Source organism: Vanessa tameamea, chromosome 22 (genome assembly GCF_037043105.1).
Source record: "Vanessa tameamea isolate UH-Manoa-2023 chromosome 22, ilVanTame1 primary haplotype, whole genome shotgun sequence".
Taxonomy (NCBI): Eukaryota; Metazoa; Arthropoda; class Insecta; order Lepidoptera; family Nymphalidae; genus Vanessa; species Vanessa tameamea.
In genome coordinates, this window is record NC_087330.1 from 6,570,784 (window position 1) to 6,585,278 (window position 14,495).

The window sequence follows — 14,495 nt, forward strand, 5'->3', positions numbered from 1 at the left end:
ATTTGTTAGGAATATTTAACAAAACATTGTTGTTCTTAGGGAAATATTTATTATTAACAATAAATAATATCATTAGGAAGGTGCGTACTTAGGTAATTTCTTATTTAACCTATATAGTAAAAAGTTAAAGGTCCAAAAATAAATATTAACACAAAAATGATTTAATACATCAACATGCCATTTGTATAATTTCATTCAAAAAGAAAAATCCAATTTCATTTGTCACGACGATTTGACGTGATTTTTTCCAACACGCAACACAGTATTGTGTCCGTGATGTGGGTGAAGACAGGACTTGTCCGTTCTCGTCGTTCTATAAAGGACACCCTCGTTTACAGGAAAATTATTTTGATGGATGCTTTGAAAAATGTTATTTTTTTATTATTAATGTAATTGTGCAAAATGTGAAATTATTTACAAACATAATTATTGTAAGATTGATTTGATGAATGCGGTGTTGTATTCGATGATTTTTAGTAATGTTTTTGTTAACAGAAAGTTAGCACTTTTTGTGAGTATATTATAAACCAGCTACATCCTATATAGCCAAAGCATCAGCCTATATAACCTATTTATTAATAGGGTAAGCCGATTTTTGTCCCAGTGATTATTTATGGGAGGATAACTGCACCTAAAAAATCGGTTATGGTCTCATTTTGAAGAGCTCCAGCCGGTAGATGTGCAGAAAAATAAAGAGGATTTTTGATTGCAATTTAAAAAATTGTTAGAATTTAACAAATAATTGATTTCGAAAAAAGTTACTGGCCGGTAGGAGAGCGGCACTAAGGTTGTATAAAAAAAACCAAATGAAAAACGACCGAACTTACTACGACATACGTTGTGATTGTGTTTTAGTTAAAAAATATTTTATAACTGACTGCTAGGTTGCGAACTTGAATCAGAGGTCTAAGAAAGCACATTTTGATCTAATTCAGTATCATCTCAGCTTGGCCGCAGCAAGCCACCACAGAACCTTGCTTACTTGCGTATTTTTTTCGTATCGGTGATGATCGAGAAGAAACACTGTCGAATTCTGATCTTATTAGTGTTCCTGAGCAGTTTATAGTACAAGACGTCTTTGAAGCCAGGTTTCTGGTACTTATTTCTCATCAGGTGCAATAAAAAAGTCAGGCTGTGCCATTCTTGCACCTAAGAATGCTACCAGGTCAGTCGCAGCTACAAAAGCATCGACTCTGTTGTCACGGATTTTGCAGAGCAAACTTGATACCCAATCCAATTTTTGTACAGCCTCAACGTGTCAGGACTTCCACCTCGCAACTTACAATTGAATATTGGTTAAATTGTCACCCTGCTTCGTAACTTGAACGTGAAAGTAGTCCTTCTGAATCGTCGCCAATTTCCAGTCAAGTTGGCATTTGCCATGTCGATTAACAAGAACCAAATACACGAGTATATCTCGAGTCGGTTCTGAAAACACACAGAGATACAAATTGACAACAACTAACAGCATGGTGTTATTAATGGAGAAGGACCATTCACTAATTCATAGTTCATTGACCATTTGTTAAACAAATTATTATTAAATTAATTTAATTCAAATAACAATATTTTAGCTGTATATTGTGAAAGTTTATTCTAAATAAAATTCAAGTAAATTGTTATGAATAAACTCCAATTAAGAGCCGAGATGGCCCAGTGGTTAGAACGCGTGCATCTTAACCGATGATTTCGAGTTCAAACCCAGGCAGGCACCACTGAATTTACATGTGCTTAATTTGTTTATAATTCATCTCGTGCTCGGCGGTGAAGGAAAACATCGTGAGGAAACCTGCATGTGTCTAATTTCAACGAAATTCTGCCACATGTGTATTCCACCAACCCGCATTGGAGCAGCGTGGTGGAATATGCTCCATACCTTCTCCTCAACGGGAGAGGAGGCCTTAGCCCAGCAGTGGGAAATTTACAGGCTGATTATGTATATGTTATGTTTATAAACTCCAATTCTAATTGAACTAATGTAAACTGTTTGACATTAAAAAAGGGTTTCATAATTTTGACGCCAAATTTAGATGACTAATTTGCAGTTTACAATGAAATGTAATCAAAACAAAACCTATCATAGGTTTGGAAATCCTTAATAAAATATTACATAAACGCGAAGTTTCGCAGGCGACTCACTAGTATTCAAATTAATATTGTAGCATGATTATTCAAACTTACATATTTAAAAGTCCCTTGAATAAAGTAGAGATTAAATTCACCAATGAACGTCATCGGCGCCGTGGCTTAGTTGGTTAAAGCGCCTGTCTAGTAAACAGGAGATCGCGAGTTCGAATCTCGCCGGGGCCTCGTCAGATTGAGATGTTTGGTATTTTTTTTTCAAAAACCTGATCACTTTATTATTATAGAAGAAGAAAAAAAGAAAATAATAACTTAGTTTAAATTACCCTTCTTAATTTTCTTTAGATAATAGAAAAAAAAGTAGTAATAAATATACGAATAAAAATGTATGGTACTGTACTACTGTCAATTTTCAGACTCCGATCTACATCAGGGAGTTTCTTGACGACAAAATCCAATAAATATACTAAATTATATTTAAAAAAAAAGCATATAATAGTTAGCCCTTTTAAATTAGATACGAAAGACTTTGTCGATTGAAAATCGGTATATTCTGCTATATATATTTTAAATTATTTTCGGTATATAGGTGGTAAATGGTTAACAACGTCACAATATACACTAGGGCTGTAAAAAATATAAACCACTCGTCAATATGCCGCCATCCATTGGAATTAAAAAGTTTTGACCCTTAAGCCTGGCAACATGATGATGAAATAACAATGGCTTACTCACCCGGCAAACCGGACCACAACAATACTAAGTAGTGTAGTACAAAGTTTACCTTTCAATAATTATTTTTATAACCCAAAGTATACATTTTCTTCCATATAAAACTTGTAACATGTAAGGACCCTACAAAAACGTCAATATTTTTAAAAATCCTTCAATACTATTAAACAGCTATAGATAAATAATTTACTAAAACAGTTTTAAAATTAAATTTCTGAATTAATATTTTTGTTGACGTAAATTAATAAAATAGGTAGAACGATAATTTGCTTGCTCTTTATCTAATTAATTCCAGTTCGCGGCAGAATAAGTACAGTTTATAGGTATATGGCAACTGTCTATATTTCTGTGGGAGACTTTCAAGTATTATTTTAAAGGTTACTTAAGATCTTCCATTGAGTAATTTGCGTTTGAGATTATTTTATACTATAGGTGTCAAACGAGCAGGAGGATCACCTAATGGAAAGCACCTACCACCGCCCATCAGAAACACCGTGGGGTCATTCCACAGAGAGGTTGTTCGAGGTGGAAAATGTATTAAAAATCACGCGATTGTGGATTTTCGGTCATAGTTGGTGTGGATGAAACTTCGAATTTTAACGCGATATTGAAAGGTAAAATTCAGCAGCCGGGATTAATCCAAACAAATACTTGGATCATTCTCCGTGAAAATACTGTAGAAGACGCAGAGTGATCTCTGATGTGTCACGTGATGGTGCAACGTGAAGTACCTGCTTGCCTTGCAGAACACAGCAAGCTTTCTAGATGCCAATTTAGCTGTACCTTCCTATTAATCACGGAACTGATCGAGGTTCAAAAGATCAACGCCAAGTATTCCTAGCTGTGGCAGCAATGGGAATGTTCTCAAATCGTGGAGATACGACAAATGATGCCTTTTTAAAGGTTAGCGCGCAAATTTGTGTCTTTGGGGTTGAATTAGACTAGATTTAGCTGGCCGCAGTCCGAGACTGTCGAAAAAAAGTCGATTCAAAATAATCAGTCCAAAATAAAAAGTTAGTCTCATAAATAAATAAATAAAAAAAATAATTATAATTTTAATAATACTTTATTGCAATTTGCAATCTTGTTACGGTTATTAAAATATTAAGTTATTATGTTAAGCATAACGGGACCGACAAATGTCAATTGAGTAATGACAAATTAAAATTGACGGCAAAGAAATTGACAAGTGAATAAAAACAGTTCAGTACGACAAATTAAAGGATAAACACAACAAATATTAATTTTAAGTATCACTTCAATTGTGATAAAGGCTTAATGAAGCCTATAATATATACATGTAGAAAAAATTACTACAATAGACACACATCACATCGCTTTGTTTTAAAAGTGGGGTTATGGTGTGACTCAAGGTGAATTTTATAAAAAAAACAAGATTTTGACGTCTGGTATTAAAGTAGCCCGCCTTATATGGGTTGAAAAGGTTTTACCACAAGTTCCTGGATCAGTGTGCATTAAGATTTCATCATGAGTGATCGCGAGAAACCCAGTGGCTCTGAGTCACAAGATGACAAAGAAAAGAAAATTATCAGAGTTCCTTCGCTACCAATCTCAACTGGATCAAGGTTATTTGGCTTCTTGTTTTATAATATTTCACATCCTAAGCAAACAAATCATCTATTTCTTATTAAAAATAAATAAAATACTCATAATGGTATTATATGAAACATTTTTAGCAATAAAAAATATTTTTTACTAATTCAAATATCATGTCCCATAACAGTAGTAGCCGCAGCTACTTTACAAACGAGCCACTTCAGTTCAGAGTAAAAGGCTCAACTATCACAGGTGCCTCACCCCCCAATTTCGTCACTCTGGAAGATATTATGAAAGCAGCTCATGGGATGCAGAACATGGCTTTAGCTCATGAAATTGCTGTTGATCAGGACTTCATGTTAGAGCCATTTGAACCTCCAGATAATAGGTATAAAACATAAATATATGAGTCAAAAGAACTTTTGAATATTTATTTTTTATTATTATATTTAATTCAATACAATGATATGTAAACTACTTATACAATTTTGTCTAAACATATATAAACTCTCTTTCAGTTATCAAAAGTTGGTAAAAGAAACTATGCACAAAGCATACTTTGATATTTTGCGTGAACAATTAAACTCCGATCCACCTGAACATAAACAGGCCCTTGTGTTGCTTGAAGATGTGAAGCAGGTAAATTAAAAAAACTTTGTTAATAAAAATTGCCTGTTTATAGCAAGCTAGTGATATACCTCCAGTTTTGGAAAAGCTAATGTAAGGTAGTTTTTGTCATTTATTCAAACTTTGTAATTTCTACTGTAGTTATGTCCTTGTGTTTGGCAACCCTTTGTTTTATTTGATTAAATTTAGCATGATTTAATACACAGGCAATATTACAATTGATATTTTGCAATTCAATTTTAGACATCACTGTAATATATTTGGTCTTGCATCCACAACATATACATACACTTATACAATTCAAAGAAATATTAACTAGTTTCAATTGAATCTGACTGTTTATTGGTCACTGACAAGTGGCACAACAGGGAACCAATGAGAATTCAGCATCTAGTTAAACTAGTAAATCTAACTTGGATAAGCATTCCAGAAGCTTAAAGTTAATAAGACATACTATACAATTACTACTACTAATAACATCAGCTCTCTATGTAGATTTAAATATAATTTTTTTCAATGTTAGTATCTCCTAAAAAAACTGTCATTTATCTAGTGGCTAGGTATAAGGTTGTAGATCCTGAGGCCCTGGTTTCAAACCCCATATAAGACTATTAAAAAGTGTTTGGGCTTTCTGTCGTAAAAAGTAAAACTATTGATCCTGTGCCAGAACACTTACCGGTCGTGACGGATTTGCGGTCACCTCGGGTTATAAAAGAGCATTTGAATTTGCCAACACATTTGTGCACTATAATATGCCCTGTGTAGTTGGCTGGCCATCCTTGAGATTGACTGCAATGGTTGAAATCAGTCAGGAAGACATCACATTATTTATAAATATTTTTTCATTTATGTAGGTATAATTTGAGTTACTTCTTTTAGGCATCATCATTTACCTGTCCTTATTCCATTTATAATAATGTTAGTATGATGAGTTTCTAGCATTGCCACCCTATATGTATGTACAAGTACATGTAAACATCCAATATATCTATATTTTTTTACTAGGTTTTAAAACTTTGATAAGCAGTAAGTTTGCTAGACACAATAATAGTAATTTTTATGATTTGTATAGACATGTGCTGACCTAGAAAATGTTCAGTAATATAATATTATATATTTATGTTTACCAAAATGGCATTAAATAGAATGTTCATTGCATAGTCAGACTATTGTATAACTGTGCCAACTATACACATAATTTAATATCAAATGAATATTGAACATTTCTTTGTTCATATGTCAATGTCTTTTAATAATAACCTGTTAATTAGCGATATAAAAACATATAAAGAATAACATGAAGAGGAAACAATATCTAATTACTTTATATTATATTTCAGGGTCTTTTCTCCATTTTACTTCCTCGTCACACTCGTATTAAGGAAATGATTGAAGAAGTATTAGATACGGAGTTTATTAAACAACAAGCTGATAACAACAGCCTTGACTTTCAAAAGTATGCCACCTTTGTGATAGACTTGATGGCCAAACTTGCCGCTCCAGCCCGAGATGAAATGATCCAAAATATAACTACATTGACTAACACAGTGAGTGTACTTTATATATCATTGTTTAATGTATACTCGTTTGCCACCTATAACATAAAAAAAATATAAAAGATCTATTTATACATAGGCAAAGAGAAAACAGTTCATTACTTATTGCTATTTTACTTATTCCCCTGTTTGATAATTTATGTACAATTGAATTTTAACAACTGTGCGAACATTCATATATAAATAAATTTAAAAGTCAATAATGTTAGAAATATATCAATTAGTAGAAAGTAGTTAAATTGGCAGTCTAAATCTCATTATGTTTGATTATTAACTCTCTCAATGTTTTTGATTAGATACTAACTTAGTAGCAAAACAAATGACTTGTATTTTTATTTGCCTCACAATTATTTTATCTTTGCAATAAGCGCAAGCATATGGCACTTCGTATATAGGCATAAGATTAACAACTATAATTCTACACGCTATCGTGATGTACAATCATTAGGGTTGTCGCATCCTCGGCGTGCCTTTGCTTTTTTGCTCATTTAAATTATTGATTTTGTTATTCATTAAATGTAATAACCAATATAACAAAGAATTTTAATAAAATTAAACATATGTACATTATACATAGTTAAAAGTAAAGCTTGATATGAGTATTTTTTAAACTTTAAAATATTCGTCCTTTCATTGAAATCATAAGCGACAACCCTTCCATATTCCAAGCAGGTTGTTTAATAAACAATATACACTAATGCGTAGTATGAAAGCGCAATTTTGATGTACAAAATGGCGGGTTTCTTGAATACCATACCGAGAAATGCAACTAGGTATTGAGGAGTAAGAAAGTTGGAACAGTTAAGAGTTTATAAGAGGAAGGAATGCAGCAAGCTTAAGAATATTTAAAAAAAAAAAAGAAATATATAAGTTCACAAATTCATATATACATATTCAATATAAAATATTCATAGTTTACGACTTTACTACTTTCCAACAAACGTCATGTCAAACTTAAAAATCAATGACGCATTTTTGACATTTAATTTTTTTAATATTGTAATACTGGCAAGGAATGCCCCAGCTAATGATGACGGCTGCCTTTTACTTGATGATAAGGCTCATCTGGGTAGTTTGATCATTCCTGTGAAGCGTGAGTGAGCCAGTGATACAGGCATACAAAACATAACATCTTAGTTCTTAAGATTGTTGGCCAACTTGCAATGTAAGGGATGGTTAATATGTTTTACAATGCCAATTTCAATGGGCGGTGGTGACCAACTTACCATCAGTTGGCATCCAAAAAAAAATTGATCCTCATTTGTTCTAAATTTTTAATCATTACACTCACAACCGGAAATTCGTTTTTTATTTTATATTCCCTGTTGTTGCTTCGCTTTAATGTATCGCGCGCTCCACCTGGACCACTATTATTATTTATTAAGCTCAGATTTTAATGTCTCATATAAATAGTTAAACCTGTAATTTAATTAATTTGAACCATATAATACTTTGTCATCTAAATTTATATTTACCATTGATTTACTATTTACGTACCTACCAATCTTAATTGTTCATACTTTCATTTATTAACCGTAGTAATAAGGTCTTCCACCTTTGCGATTGTTCTAATACTTTACAATACAGATCATTAAACCACCCACATTCGAACATATTTAAAAAGCAAATACCGAATACAGAACATTCTGACTCATAAAATAATTATTCCTTAGTAAGGTGCGTGGGTTACCTTTATGCATTTGAATGTTAAAGTTTATTGACCTGTAAGCTTTTAAATTTACAGTGAATAATTATAAGTCATAATTATGGCAATGTCGTAAAGATCTAAGGTTCCACCATTACGTAGAACTCTCCACGTGTTATTATTTTTATTTTTTTACCTGTTTATAACATAAAAAGATCGAATCTTTCAAATCTATATGACTTGGTAGCTCTGCTAATCAAAACACATATATCTGACATGTATGTTTAATATAATCTGAGTTGTACGAATATGACTCATCTCTGCTAATATTAAGAAATGCGAAAGTAACTCTGTCTGTTACCTCTTCATGTTTAAACCGCTGAACCGATTTAGATGAAATTTGGTTTATAGATAGATTGAGTTCCGGGGATGGACATAATAATAATAATGTTTATTTCATCAATAACCAAGAGTACAATAACATCACAGAGGTTGACTTCTTCTTTTGAGTGCCATGAGCTCCCGCGCCAGAAGAAGTCGGTCTTCCTTAACGCACTCATACTTTAATTCAAAGTTATAAGATGAAACAAGCTAAGAATTACAAAAATACTAATGAAAATAGTTAATGGTAGTAACGTGCGCGTGTGTGTTGTCTCTGTGTGTGTGTGTTTTTGTGTATGTGTGTAATGTGTGTGAGTACGTATGTAAATTTCGCGTACATAGACTTATTTAATTGATACCTTAAAGTTGTGAATGGGGGTAACTTTGTAAATTTTGTGTGGGTAAAGCCGTAGGCTCAACTAGTATGGAAATATACATAAAGTGAATAATTTTAAACATATCTCATTTTGATAGTTGATCGAATAACTTGGTTGTTTTATAGAGAACGTATGGATATAAGAATAACAAATTTACGTTTCAGTTGTCCTTTATTTTACTAATACAGTTTTACTCAGAGACGTCAAGAGTCTGGATGAGACTGCAATTTATTCAAAAAAACGTGTTGTAAAAATGGTTAAGTGGCATTCAAATTAATTGGCATCTCCGAGTATAGCTGATAGATTATTTTAAGCTAAATATGATACTATATTTATTAAACCTTCATTTTTATTTCAAACAAAAGTAAATAACCGTTTAATTAAAGTATTTAAAAACTTAGGATATAAATATATGTATATTAATCAGTGTTATCATAAAATAATTTCAGGTGGACATATTCCGAGCAATTCTTGAAACATTGGAAGTGCTAAAGCTAGACCTAGCGAACACTCTAATAGCAATGATACGACCACACGTGCAGCAGGAGAGTGTGCAGTACGAGAGGGCGAAATTCGATGAAATGTTAAAACTGGCAGAAGGTAATAAATAAATTATGCCTTGATAATAAAGACACCAGCAATGATTATTAACCGTAGATATTTCTGAATTCAGGGGTTCGAATCCTATGTCGGGTCAATTGATTTTTATGTAATTTTCTGTCAAGGAATTGTAAGCAGCAGTTAAGAGATTAGAATTGAATTTTGTTACAAATTCCGTGCCTCCGGAATATATAACAGGCTCGGCCCGCACGCACTCACACACACACACACACATAAATAATAGTGAACGACAATATCTCCTAGTTGGCTAGTAGTTAAGATTGAAGCGTTGCCGAATTTAGTTCAGAATTTATTTATTAAATTCTTAACATTAGATTACCAGCCAATGGGCCGTCTTGTATTCGCCAGCAAAAATGATTGAAATTAAAGTGATTTTAATATAAAGACTTTTCCGTTCTGTATTTTATTTTTATTTTTTTTTATTTTAGATGGCTTGCAATATACGAAAGAATGGCTGCTGCGGCACACCGACAAGTCTGGTCTAAGTTTGCCAGTCACTGACCCCAATATTATAAGAAACGTCACAGCACAAACATTAGCAAAAGCTTATCTAGAACTCCTGGAATGGGACGAATCTCAAAACTATCCCGAGGTATCAGTTTTACAAGAAAATATTAAACTTACGAAAGTACATATGTAGTCCAGTGGTAGTTTTTAGAATAAGAACATTGGAATTTGAAACAAATTGAATTTAATAACACCAGCTTGGTGAAACTATATTACAGGAACCGTAGGCAGTTGTTTCAGAAGGCGTTATAAATACAAGTAACTTAATAAAACACTTTAGATAATTTTAAAGGAAAACTATACAATTTAGAGTTATTATTTAATTTGCTTCAATTATCTTTTGTAATGTTTATATTATACCATCGTTCAACCTTTACTGATGTGTTAGGATGTCGTTTCCCTTAAAAACATAAATTTAAAAGATATAATTGTCTTTTCAGACGGTGACGCTCGACAAGCCTCGATTCACAGAACTCGGTATCCAAGTGTACCGACTCATTTGTGTCGCGTCCTTATTGCTAGTGAGCCCCTCGTGTGGTGGAGACTCACAAGAGCAACACAAACAAAGCCTTAAGGAAAAGCTCTTCATCATCCTCGACACGACCAGCAATGACATGTAAGGGATTTTTTTTATTTAACAGTTTACAACAAAATTTTGGTATCTCCATCGAACTGATTAATCTTCTACGTTTTTCCCCATTTGTAAAATTAAAAACAATTAAAAGATTAATCATTAAATATATTATTATTAAATAAAAATCCTGGTGTTAAATTTCGGTCAAAAATTTTTTTTTATTATATTAATTTTAGGAGTTTACACGCAAAATTGAAAAAATACTTTGTTATTATTTTGAAACGGTCGTATCGGAACGCTGTTTAAAACCATGGTTGCTTGAAACGGTTACTTTATTTCTTCTAATCTACGTTCCGAACCGGAGCTAGCTTTACATTTAAATCTACACTGTCATGTGATTCAAAAATGATTTATGAGCCTACTTGGATAAAGAATATATTTATTTTGATTGTTTATGTTTCTACGAAATATTCTTTGCCCTTTTATTTAACAGATGACTACTACAAAACGCTTTACTTATTTATGAAGAAAATTATTAAAATAATAGAAATGATGTGATGGCATAACTATGGTAACGATAAAAAGTAATTTAATTACATTTACAGTGAACTGAAAGCCGTGCTCCCGTCAATTGCCGAAGAAGTAATTCTGGTAACCGAACAACTCCTTGAAAATCTCGGTCAGGATCCGTTAACGAGTGATATGAAAGAACTTATCAGGACTCAGATTCTATCGCTCAGAGATCCCGAACACCGAGTGAGACAGATTGTTCGTGAGTACTTAACTTTGATATTACTCATTTTTATGTGCAATCAGCAAAAACATAACATTGTTAGGATTATAGTACAGGACCGTCAGGACCAGACTTTGGGGAGGGCAACCGGGGTCGCTCCACATCTGAGATTCGGACGTGTTAACAATTTTAATGTAATTTATGTTTATCTAGATAATCAAATTATTATAATATTACTGATTAATTTTTTTAAAGTTACCAATACAAAGATAACATTTTTTGGACAAACTTGACTGGCAGAAATGAAAATGTTCAAATTAATTAGTAAAATAATAATTAGAGGCCTTTCGTTGTAGCACCATGGCCTCCGGGACTTTAAATCCGACTTTGCTTACCATGCAATACACACGAACTTAACATTTTTATCAATGGTATAATACTAATGGTCCAGTAAACGTGATTACAATTATTTTAACAGTTTTCTACTGCAATGCGACAATACTTTGCACTATTTCGTTCAGATTTAAAGGGATTACATTTGCTAAGTCTCCGATACATTTATGCATTGCAAATATAATCTTTATTATATAATTTTAAAAAATCTCTTTTATTTTAAATTCCATACAATTTTTCCGATGATTTTTTACGATGCTAGAGCATAACTGCTGTTAACTTGTAAAATAACTAATCAGTAGTTGGTACTTAAATTGACTTGTACGAAGCTCTACAACAATGTACACAGGAAGATGAGTATTATGACGGGGCAGCTTATTACAAAGATGTACATATTATCCACAGATCAAAGAGTCATGGAATTCTTGAAGGTGATACTAGTATGCGCGGGTGGCTCTCGCCAGATACCCGTGGGCCTGTCCGCCTTCACCAAGGAACTGACTTCAGTCTCCGGTACTCTGCTTCGTTGCGTGATGCACAATAAAGCTGTGTTCACACAACATTACCTCGAAATTATTGAGGAGGAGTTAAGTAAGACTTAGGATTTTAATCTGTTTCGAAATGTCACTGTCAACGTCGAGTTGACAAATATTTTATTGAAGAAAATAATCGATTACATTTTTAAATATTTATTTTATTTTCACTCTCTAATCTCGTAGCACTAATTAGTTATTACTAATATTGTATTGTGTGGTCAGTTAACACACCCAATAACAACTATTTCAATCTATTTAAAAAAAAATGTGGCCGTCACGTGGCGACCGGTAAATGTGAAATATCGAAATTGATGTCTATTTACAAAATTTATAATGAAAGAAAAGAGATTCGATACTAAAAAAAATATATTTTTCTTATTATTAAAATAAAAAATTATGTAATTATAGTAACGAGGTATATTGTGTACGCACACAAGGGAGTAGGTAGTGGGCGGAGAGGGGGATGACGTCACTAGCGCTGTAACAAGTTCCCTATAAAAAAATCTTATTAAAAATTGAAAGCTTTCAGTGTAAAAATAATGTTGTCACAAAACTCGCTTTCAAAGTAAGCAAAGTTGTATTATGCTATAGTGCAGTAGGGTGATTTTAGGTAAGATCGAACCGATTGAAATTTCATTTTTGTTTAATCATTAAGTCGATTTTAATTAACTTTTTTTTGTTTGCATTTTTAGGAAATTATTCATTTTGACAAAATATAAGCTTCGATTGAATTTCTCCTTCATTTACTATAAGTTCCAAAAAAAAATGATTAGGAGTGTGGCCTCCTCTGACTGAAATAACTGCTGCAATTCTTCTTGGGATGCTTTAGAGGAGGTTATTTATGAGTTATTAAGGTCGGGACTTCGTGCTGGCGAATCTAAACAGTGAATCCCGACTTCAATAAAGTAATCGTCTACGTCGCCCGTCCGGTGTGCTCGAGCAGTCTCGTCCATTAACACAGCAGCACCTCGTGTAACAGCTAACGCTGGTTGTGCATGAAGAATTAGGAGTTCCGTGAAGTAGTGTTGTACGTTTAGATAGCCATTTTTTACGAAAACTATCTATGTACGAACTTCAGAAGTTATGCCAGCCCAAAACATGGCAGAGCGTCCACCGTACGGCATAATTTCTTTGAAACGTACCTCTGCATGACACTCTCCTGGTCTTTTTAGCACTTTACGACGTCGATCCTCATCAAATAAAAAGATTCTGGCTTCGTTAGAAAGTAAAATCTTGCTCCATTCTACATCGGTCCACGTCACACAATTATGGGAAAAAAATTCACCATTTCATAGTTGTACAGAAAAGTATAGGGCGCCCGTTATTTTTTGCAAATGTATTTATAAAAAGTCAATGTAATATAGTAATTATGGCCAAAATTATGAATTTTACTATAAATCATTTCAAAAATATATGAATAGTAAATTATAATGTTTATGTAGAAAAAATATATTACTAGCATCAAATTATTTATTATGTATTGCTATTATACAATTATTGAGAACGAAACAGTAAACCGATCATATTAACTAACAATGCATGTGAAAACGAAATAAAAATTAAAAAAAAAATAGAAAAAATGCTAATAGATGACAATAATTATCGAAAATCACTTATTTTAATCAATTGAGTGTAGGTATTTTTAACCAAGTTTTAACTCAAAATCACTATTTTAATAAACAATATTTACTTAACCATTTTTAAAAAAAAAAAAATCTCTTGACCGATTTCTCCCATGAAAGCAATCAGACAACTACGCAGCACATAATAGTGCTCTTGTGTGGGAGCAAACACAGGTGCACTTTCTATTCCTCTCATAATCCATTGAGACGGAAAATCTAACACGAACGGAAGGAGTTCAGGTGCAGAACTTGATTTTACGTGCTTTCCGAGGAACGAGAGTGTACACACTTCTAAATTCCAAACGGGCTTTAACTGAGAATTCACCAAAAAGAACCAATAACCTTTCATCGGCCTTTTCGAAGCATATTAATTTAAAACAATGCATTATATACTCTTTAAAGATTTTTTTTTTTTTATTGTGGTATAAATTCAGAACTGACGTATCAAAATTGTTTATTCCTAACGTCTTATTGCATTTAATGTGTATTGTGTGATTGTTATAATTATTTTGATAATGAAATGTTTGTACTCCAATGTATATCCTAAATGAA

At 32.6% G+C, this 14,495-nt stretch overlaps 1 protein-coding gene and 1 non-coding gene across 3 annotated transcripts; both read left to right on the forward strand.

Annotated features, from left to right (window-relative positions):
- The first annotated feature begins 2,236 nt into the window (after positions 1–2,236).
- Trnat-agu (transfer RNA threonine (anticodon AGU)) lies at positions 2,237–2,310 on the forward strand. Its single transcript has one exon. It is a non-coding gene; the product is annotated as a tRNA-Thr (tRNA).
- Positions 2,311–3,965: 1,655 nt separating this feature from the next.
- On the forward strand, positions 3,966–12,701 carry LOC113396596 (T-complex protein 11-like protein 1). 2 transcript variants are annotated; one of them, XM_064218463.1, is made up of 9 exons: positions 3,966–4,400; positions 4,559–4,759; positions 4,890–5,010; positions 6,339–6,545; positions 9,407–9,557; positions 10,007–10,170; positions 10,526–10,701; positions 11,265–11,431; positions 12,191–12,701. In XM_064218463.1, exons 1-9 carry the CDS (start codon positions 4,303–4,305, stop codon positions 12,385–12,387), a joined length of 1,482 nt encoding a protein of 493 aa, XP_064074533.1. In that variant the 5' UTR covers positions 3,966–4,302; the 3' UTR covers positions 12,388–12,701. The 2 variants fall into 2 exon arrangements, with proteins under 2 accessions (XP_064074533.1, XP_026490377.2); XM_026634592.2 differs by having other exon boundaries at positions 3,967–4,400; positions 4,562–4,759; positions 12,191–12,577.
- The last annotated feature ends 1,794 nt before the right edge of the window (positions 12,702–14,495 follow it).

Coding starts and splice junctions, on each gene's coding strand:
- LOC113396596 (XM_064218463.1), top strand. CDS start 4,303: ATGAGTGATCGCGAGAAACCCAGTGGCTCTGAGTCACAAGATGACAAA. Junction 4,401..4,558: donor CCAATCTCAACTGGATCAAG/GTTATTTGGCTT, acceptor GTCCCATAACAG/TAGTAGCCGCAGCTACTTTA. Junction 11,432..12,190: donor CCGAGTGAGACAGATTGTTC/GTGAGTACTTAA, acceptor TATTATCCACAG/ATCAAAGAGTCATGGAATTC.